This window comes from Oryza glaberrima, chromosome 1, assembly GCF_000147395.1.
Source record: "Oryza glaberrima chromosome 1, OglaRS2, whole genome shotgun sequence".
Taxonomy (NCBI): domain Eukaryota; kingdom Viridiplantae; phylum Streptophyta; class Magnoliopsida; order Poales; family Poaceae; genus Oryza; species Oryza glaberrima.
In genome coordinates, this window is record NC_068326.1 from 38,864,232 (window position 1) to 38,873,413 (window position 9,182).

Here is a 9,182-nt window from a genome sequence, read left to right on the forward strand (position 1 = left end):
ATTGAAATAGATTATTTGCTACACACATTGAAAAATATTTTTCTTAAATTCTTCTATTGCATTAATTAGTTAGACCACTTATTTTGAACTATCTATTAAGTTTATTTATTGAATTATTTAATTTATCCATATACAAGTAAATAATCCATAACAATAATACGTTCAATAATGTAAATCAACATTGCCTAAATAAAATATTATTCCATGATACATTCCTCTAACCACATGAGCAAGTAGTTATAATCATATTCATTTCCTACAACCTAGTCTATTAATAGAATAATATGTACAAGTTATATTTTAATAATAAAAGGTTTTCAAACCATAATTTCCAAACTGATTTCTCTACTATCTAGTTTTACTTTGCAGAATGTTACCGAGCCTACTTTCATTATTAACTTTATTGTATCTGCAATCAAGTTATCAAAACAACATGCTCTTTTGAGAATGAAGCTACTGGCGATGGCTTTATCAAGGTCTCATCGGATGGCTGTTTGGGTTGAAGTTTTATAGCCAAAACCCATCGTCTCGCTTTTTGGGCTAAGAGCTTTCGGCCGAATATAGGTAGGGCCCGCAAGGGAGTTGGAGCAAAAAAAAATCCTCATCAAGCCCATTAAACCAAATAAGCCAATCAACCGATTTTCTTTAGCTGAATTGAAGAAGCCAACTTTAACTAATCAGCCAAAGCTTTTGGCTTACCGATGAGCACCTCAATGTACTACAAGTATACAACCAAAGCTTTTGGCTTACCGATGAAGACCTCAATATATTACAAGTATACAACACTAATATCATGTATTCAGAGTCTGATCGTAAGAACAAAAAACGAAATTAAGGAGATTATTGGAACCCAACTAGTACTAGTAATAATCAAAAGAGAACCCAAAGATGGTCACAGATTATCCGGAAGAGGACAACGTGTAGACCGTCCGTGCCAATCAGTTACTCCTCTTATGACCCCGCTTGGCGCGCACTACCCGTCTAGTCGAGGTGGGTCCCACCGTCCCACGGAGCCACTGACAGGTCGGCCCCACACCTACCCTGGCCCACCAACCGTCGCCTCCTCCCCTCCCGCTGCAGCACGCAACGAGCCTTTTTCCTCCTCCTCCTCCTCTGCAGCTTGCCTTGGACTCCACCATTTCAAATCCCCCCCTGCCTCCTCCGCCTCCGCTTCCCCCCTCACCTTCTCCGGCGATCGCCGCCGCGTCCGTACACGGCTGAGGCTGTGAGGCGATGGCCGCCACCGCTGCCTCCCAGCCTCGCCGCCACCAGCCCACCTCGCTCCGCCGCGCGCAGCCGCCGCCTCCTCCAGCTCCGGCGGGGGTCAAGACAGAGTCCAATGGGAAGGCCTCCAACTCCAAGCCCGCCTCGGCCGTCCAGGCACCGTAAGCGCCGCCGCCCCTCCCCTCGCGATCGCGATGGCTTCCGCCGCAAGGAAGGCGTTCCTGGCTGGCTCGGCCCCGTGCTGATTCATTTGGACCTTGCGTTTTGTGCTTGTTTGGCGCGCAGGTCGCCGGAGAGGACGGTGAAGAAGCTGAGGTTGGCCAAGGCGCTGACGCTTCCGGAGGCCACCTCGGTGTCGGAGGCGTGCCGGAGGATGGCGCTCAAGCGAGTGGATGCCGCGTTGCTCACTGATTCCAACGGGATGCTCTCCGGCATACTCACAGCAGAGGTCTGAATCACTTATTTGCCTGCCTTGTCGTCTTGAACTGATCAATGCCAAATGCAATTTATTTTGTGTTCAATCAGTTTTGAGTTACAGAGAAATTCATCAGTCATTCAGATTTAGCGGTGACGATTATGCAACCTGAGCTTGATTGGGTACTGTAGCTCATTGTCATGTCACATGAGACAAATTAGATTTTATTTTCAGGGATATTGGGCTTTAAGACTTGATAACATAAAACGGATAAGTTTTGAAGGTTTTACTGTAGAACAAGATGTGCTTAACATTTTAATGCTGTTAATGATGACGATTTAATGCTGTTAATGATGACGATCAAGTTTACGGAAGGATTTTTTGTATTTTTGTTTTGTAGGACATATCAGGACGGGTGATAGCAGAGGGACTCAGGCCTGACGAAACAAATGTGGCCAAAGCGATGACGCGTAACCCAGTTTTTGTTATGTCCAACTCATCAGCCATTGAAGCATTACAAAAGATGGTCAAAGGTATTGATACCATTTTTGCTTCTCAACATCATCATTTGTTCTTCGCTTTACTGTTGTTTATGGAGTATAATTTACTTTTTTCTTATCAAATACGGCCTATGAACCATGTTGAAACTCAGGCACTCAGCAGCTATATAGGCTAAGGGATCATATGTCTGATAAAAATGTTTCTTGCAAAATTACAAATGTTAGGCTCTTTTGGGAGAAAGTAAGATTCTTTTTTTCCTGATAATTGCAAAGTTAGATAGATTCTTTCTTATGTTCTTCTGAGTGCATTATTTTCCTTTTCTTTTTGGGTCTGAATGCTCTCTTGTGGCAACATGGCATTCATTAACAGGAAAGTTCAGACATCTTCCTGTAGTGGAACACGGTGAGGTAATTGCCATGCTGGACATTACCAAGTTCCTATATGATGCAATTTCAAGAATGGAAAAGGCTGCAGAACAAGGCAGTGCAATAGCAGCTGCTATGGAAGGAGTTGAACGACAGTGGGGAAATGACTTTCCAGGTTAATTTGTTTTAGTTTTATTTGAATATGGTATTATCTATTTTCTACATAACAATCATGGTGCATTCCACTCAATTTTCTTTTGATTAAACGATGTTACACTTTGGGCTACTTCAGGTCCACATTCATTTATCGAAAATCTGCGAGACCAGCTGTTCAAGCCTTCCTTATCAACCATCATAACAGAAAATAACAGGTACTAGTTCTATATTCCCAGGAAGACTTATGTTTTGAACTATTTCTCATTGAATTTTCACACCGCTCTTTTTTCTAGTGTTCCAGTAGTATCTCCTTCAGATCCTGTAATAGCAGCTGCCAAAAAAATGAGAGAATACCGAGTCAACTCAGTGGTTGTCATGACAGGGAACATGTTGCTAGGAATTCTTACGTATGTTTTTCTTTACATAAAACTTCTTTTTCTTAACACAGTTATCTGCTCAATGGTAACACTAGGATAGTGTAGACTGCTTTCTATGATATAATTCTATTAAAGTGATTTAATGGAATCTGTGCTGGATATACTGTAGTTCCAAGGATTTGGTATTGCGATTAGTGGCCCAAAGTTTATCCCCAGATGTGACTCTTGTAGAAAAGGTACCTTTACAAAGTTGAAACCTGTGCATTTTAAATCATGTTGCTTTCATGTCTTATTTTTATTATTTTCACAATTTGATTCAATATGCTGGTACATTTCTGAAGGTTATGACTACAAACCCTGATTGTGCGACATTGGATACATCGATCCTTGAGGCCCTGCATTCAATGCAAGACGGGAAATATCTGCATATTCCTGTTGCCGACAAAAGCAAGTACCGAATTCTAACAACAGGGAAATCTTTTTTCAATGTGCATATCTAACTTAACTTTTGAATAGATGGACAGATCATCGCATGTTTGGATGCTCTACAATTAACCCATGCAGCTATTTCAATGGTAGGGGTCAGTTTTGTTTTCGTTACCAGATCATGTCAGTGTACATTGTTTTTAGGTGTTCCATCATGCTAAGAAAACAGTATTTTTCCGGCAAGATAAATGATCCATTCTGAATGAAAAGAAATAACACTTTAGTCCCTGTGGCTGCATTTATTTTTAGTACTTTGGAGTTTGGATGTACTAAAGGTCACTTTGTTTGTGTTAGGTTGAGGGAGCTTCTGAAGCGAACAGTATGGCAAATACTATGATGCAGAAGTTCTGGGATTCAGCTCTTGCCCTGCAGCCTACAGAGGAATCGGATGCCCGTAGGTTTGTTCTTTTCTTTTTTTACTTGCTTAGTTGAATAGTTTGCGATTCATTTTCAATAGCCTCATGGTTAGTCTTCTGTTATAGCGCAGTGAAGAATCTCGAATGGCAACATCAGATAATGCTGAAGGGAAACATATACCCCCTCATGTTGGCAATTCATTCTCCTTTAAACTACAAGATAGAAAAGGGCGTATGCACAGATTCAGTTGTGGTTGGTCTATTCTCATCGTTATTTCCTGATTGCAGTTTGTTGATACAGTAGTATAAAATTATGATTTTCTACTTGATTGCGCCCTTCCTTTATACAGTTTCAGAAAGCTTAGATGAGCTTGTTTCTGCCGTATCGTACAGACTGGGAATGGAAAAAGAGAAGGCGAGGATTAATCTTCTGGTAAGAGCAGAACTGCGTTGTACTTATACACGCGATTTAGGTACAGTAATATGTAGTGCTTAAGATATACAAAATCGAACATGTTAAAACCAAGCCCATTCTGTTTTGTTGATTGGCACTTCATTTTCCCTGTTCATTCAGAATATATTTTTCAGTAGTTTTAAAGGAAACTTTTACTACAAAACGGCTTTTAAACCGAGCTTGTTTATGCAATGTTCCTCCAAGTGAACAAGAAGCCAAGCAAGCATGTGGTTGGAATCTGTTTATCGGACCTCTCTAGCTTTTACATCTTACCGTCTTGGAATCTGAATCTTAGCCCTTGTTTAATTCCCAACTTTTTCTTCAAACTTTCAACTTTTTCGTCACATCAAAACTTTTCTACATATATAAACTTTCAACTTTTTTTTTCAAACTTTCAATTTTAGTCAAACTTCCAATTTTGACGTGGAATTAAACACACCCTTACTTGAATCGCATTGAGCAGTATGATGACGATGAAGGTGACAGGGTGGTTCTGACCACCGACGGTGACCTCAGTGCGGCAATTCAGCATGCGAGATCAGCTGGATGGAAGGTCACAACTGAGCATTCCTTTATTAGTTTGTTACTGTTCTTGCAGCCTCCTAGCTGCGGCATTCCGCTAATTTTTGGAGGTTGTTTTTCCTGTTCAGGTTCTGAGGCTGCATATGGATGAGCCCTGGAGCAATGGGGAGCACACCACATCGCTTGTAAATACTTCACCGGTGAAAACAGGGCGGTCATTTCTCCGGCTAGGCATCGCAGCTGGTGCAGTTGCGGTTGCCAGCATGGGGGTAATCTTCTACTTGAAACGTTCTGAACTATAATTAATTCCCACACATACATCAACACATCAACATTGTAAAGATTACTTCTCCGGAAGGTGAGATGTGTTGTATACATAGGAGACAAACACGTCAAACATCAGCAATAAGGCGTGGACTATGGTAAGGAAGAATTTCCACGTGCTAAAGCTTGTAAGATTGGATGGTGTTTCATTCAATTTTAGATTGGTTTGTTTCATTCAATTTTAGATTGGTTTATTTTGAGACAGATGGAGCAAAGATTTTTTTGAGGTTTTTTTTCTTGAGTTTTCTTGTTTCAGCCTTCCTACCCTTTTTGCAACCTTGTGTTATATAAATAAGGGATTCAACCAGCTTGGAAAATTTTCTTGTACACGGAAATTGTATTCCAGTCAAAATCCGTTATCAAGCATGTGGGACTACTGAATTTTTTGAACCAATCTTCGTATCAGTCTCCACTGCATGTTTGTATTCGTGAAACTTCTCCATTTGATGCGCCTCCTCCAAAGCATCACTTCAATCTCTGAAATTTCCATAACAAAGTTGAGAGGTTTCAAAATTCAGGTTGAAAAGTGAAAACTAGACTTTTGGAAAAACGCTAACAAGTGTAAATTATACTCTTTCTATAGGGCAGAGAAACAACAGTCAACAGCATATGTTTTTTTGATAAGAGAGAGAGAGCGCGCGCGAGCATACATAGTGGTTGATCAATCAAAACAATCTGTTTTGCAATTTCAATCTTCCTCGCAGCATACTTCCACATGGTCATCATTAAGAAAATTCAAGAAATATCGTTGATAAACATCCAATTTCAATAAATATCATTGATAAGTACGAGTTTTATAAAATGCTATCGTACGTGAGTTTTTTTTTTAAAAAAAAACCTCTACATCGAGTGCATGCGCGGCGTCACGATCACCACCTGTTGTGAATCTGTGATCGAGTTGTAAAAGCGTATAATGAGAGAGAGAGAGAGAGCGTGGATTGATTATGCTCATGAGCATCTGGAATCCGGTACACAGATAAAATATAGTGAAAAAGTGGCCTACATAAAAACTGATCCTATCTACTATAGAAAACAGATTTATATTCGTTAAAAAAACTAGATTCATAATAATATCCTAACCATAGTAGTATAACAAGCTCCACCGCTAGATTGATGTATACTAAATCAAAAATATATGTGGGATGTGGGATTTAAACTCAAGATTTCTCACCTCAGTCCTCACACATGTTATCATCCCACCTACTATACATATATGACTTGGATAGAGATTGCTTTCTTTTTGAACTAACCTTGAAAACATGTTTAGTACCGGTTAGCAACATTAACCGGGACTAAACTCTTTGATCCCGGTTAATGTTACCAACCGGTACTAAAAATACATGTTTAGTACCGGTTGGTAACATCAACCGGGACTAAAAATGTTTATAGGGACTTGTACTCTTAGAACCGGTAATAAAGCATTTTTAGGCTATGTTCGTTACTTCTGTATGGGAGCAAATCCCTCTCGCACGGAAAACATAGCGGTTTATTAGCACTTGATTTATTAAGTATTAGCTAATTTTTTTAAAAAATGGATCAATATGATTTTCTTAAGCAACTTTCGTATAGAAATTTTTTTTAAAAAAACACACACCGTTTATTAGTTTGAAAAACGTGCGCGCGAAATACGAGAGAGATGGGTTGGGAACATGGAGCAAAGTACCGGTTCTTAATCTAGCTGAAATATTTTTGTTTTTGGTACCACAAAGAAAGATCAGTTCTCTAGTAGTGATTACACATACACTGTAACAGGAAAAACATATAAATACGTTAAACTAAAATTAGAATTATTTGGGGGAAAAAGTTATTTTCACTCTGGATCCACTCGTCTCAGCTCTTTACCTCGTTAAGAGAAAGAAAACTCAAATGATTGAGAAAATATAATAGCTCGTAATAGTTAATTTTGAAGAAATCGTGACATAGAGCGGTGTAGGCTCGGTATGAACACCAGCGACTACTTGTTGACATTGCTGTCAAGTGTCAACTTATTTATTATTTCTTATTTTTGAAACCGAGCCTGCAATTGCTGGTGCATGGCCGCGTCGAGAACCTATGGGAGCATTTTCTCCTTCACGCGCACGACGTTATCTGCTCAAGGATGACATGCGGCGACTTTGATGGTTTTGCCCAAGACTAACAGACACATAAACACATCTAGTAAAGATAAACATAAACACAAAACACACTTGTATAGAAGGAACTCTGCTAACTCAGCTCAACTCAAATTCTCATTCATATTTACAAAGCCTGCCATATATATAGGTTAGTTGCAGCTAGTGCATCATGTAATTAATTAGCCAGTACTATAATGTCCCATATGTTGCCTCTAAAAGTGTCACATTGGATTGAGTGATGAGGTGGAGGAGAGAAGTGAGGAGAGAGATGATGAGCCACCCCTAAATCAAGATTCAAGAGGCAACCTAGCTCCACACAAATTTCAAGAAATGTATGAAAGTATTAGAGATATTTGTATTTGTGTACTAGGGGTGATACATTCTATGGGGTTGTCTCTTAGTTCATGAGTAAATAAAATAGATAAATTTGGAGATGGTAGTTACATCTAACATAGCACTTGCCCTTAGAGCAAGTTTAATAGTATAGCCCACTATTGGCTCCAATTTATCTATAGCCAATCTAATAGCCAATTCATACAATAGTTGCTTACTATACTATTAATATATGATCCCACCTGTCATACACACATTGCGTCTTGAAGTCCGTGCTGCAGCTGGCTAAGATCTGTAGCACGCTGCTATTTTCTCTCATCTTTTATCTCATGAAAATATGTTTGCAGCTACGTAATAGTCTGCTATTGTACCTGCTCTAGCAGGCTATAAGCCAGCTATAACCACGTATTGAGAAGAAAAGAGAAGAGAGAGAAGAAAGCAGCTATAACCACGTATCGAGAAGAAAAGAGAAGAGAGAGAAGAAAGCGGACTACAGATTTGTAGCCAACTGCAACACGGACTCCAAAACATTATGTGTCTATGAGAGGTGGGACCGGGTATTAATGGTGTATTATATTTTTATAGTTAACTATTGTGTGAATAGGTTATTAGATTAGCTGTAGATGATTTGGAGCTAGTAGTTGGCTATAATATTAAACTTGCTTTGGGCCTGTTTGGCATAGCTCCAGCTCCTGGAGCTGGAGCTCAGCCAAACAGTTTCAGCTCCACCAAAACTAGGAGTGAAGTTTGGTGAAGCTCTCTCACAAAATATACTAGAGTTGTGGAGCTGGGTTTAGGCAGCTCCACAACTCCATTCCAGACTTAACTTCTAAAGTTATATTTAGGAGTTGGAGCTGTACCAAGCAGACCCTTAGCGTGCCTTGGCTTTGTTGCTCTCTGCACACACAAGAACGGCTCCTCGGTTCCCTTGCATGCATGCAAGCAAGCAATCAATGACATACACACGATACTAGCCAGAAACTATTCTAAACTGAGAGAATACTGAGAGAATGTTTACTTGTTGTTTATATGTGACTTAAATGATTATGAAACTTTTTTAAAATAAAAATCAACAAGATAGTTTGATAGGAGTATGTGATAGATCGCTCCATGAACATGCAATATATCAATTTTAACTTTTACATATTGCAAAAAAAAAATAAATTTAGTTGTGAACATATATTAACTAGCTGTAGTTTAATTTGTTTTTTTTCGTTGTGACTTATTTTAACTTGTATATTTGCGGAGCTTTAAACTATGTTTAAGAGTTTAAAATCCTCTCTGATACTAGCGCTTCGATTGACACACTTTGACTACTTAGCTTCCCTGTACATGTGTGTTCACCATCATTTTCCTATATGCAGGTTATTTTCAGAGCAGCTTATTGGCTCCGGTTTTGGGCACAACTACAAAGGTGTGATGAAGATGAAGAGTTTCTGAAAGTTACATACCGAAAGTTGGAGAGCACGGTTATGCAACTTTTTGCCAATTATAGTTGGAGATTTACAAGTAGACTTTAATAATTGTAATCTCCGTACGTTAGGCTGGTTTCTTT

General features: G+C 39.3%; 1 protein-coding gene across 1 annotated transcript; it reads left to right on the plus strand.

Annotated features, from left to right (window-relative positions):
- Positions 1-1,120: 1,120 nt before the first annotated feature.
- LOC127763718 (CBS domain-containing protein CBSCBSPB3-like) lies at positions 1,121-5,497 on the plus strand. Its single transcript, XM_052288505.1, has 14 exons — positions 1,121-1,385; positions 1,510-1,672; positions 2,040-2,172; positions 2,510-2,680; positions 2,798-2,876; positions 2,955-3,068; positions 3,208-3,274; positions 3,380-3,485; positions 3,555-3,613; positions 3,819-3,922; positions 4,012-4,133; positions 4,231-4,313; positions 4,798-4,887; positions 4,985-5,497. The coding sequence occupies exons 1-14, from the start codon at positions 1,234-1,236 to the stop codon at positions 5,156-5,158; spliced, it is 1,617 nt and encodes a 538-aa protein (XP_052144465.1). The 5' UTR covers positions 1,121-1,233; the 3' UTR covers positions 5,159-5,497.
- Positions 5,498-9,182: the final 3,685 nt, after the last annotated feature.

What these genes read in the sequence shown, in the direction of transcription:
- LOC127763718 (XM_052288505.1), top strand. Translation starts at nt 1,234, where the DNA reads ATGGCCGCCACCGCTGCCTCCCAGCCTCGCCGCCACCAGCCCACCTCG. An exon ending in TATTCCTGTTGCCGACAAAA is followed by an intron (nt 3,486 to 3,554) that starts GCAAGTACCGAA and finishes ACTTTTGAATAG; the next exon opens with ATGGACAGATCATCGCATGT. An exon ending in AGGCGAGGATTAATCTTCTG is followed by an intron (nt 4,314 to 4,797) that starts GTAAGAGCAGAA and finishes CGCATTGAGCAG; the next exon opens with TATGATGACGATGAAGGTGA.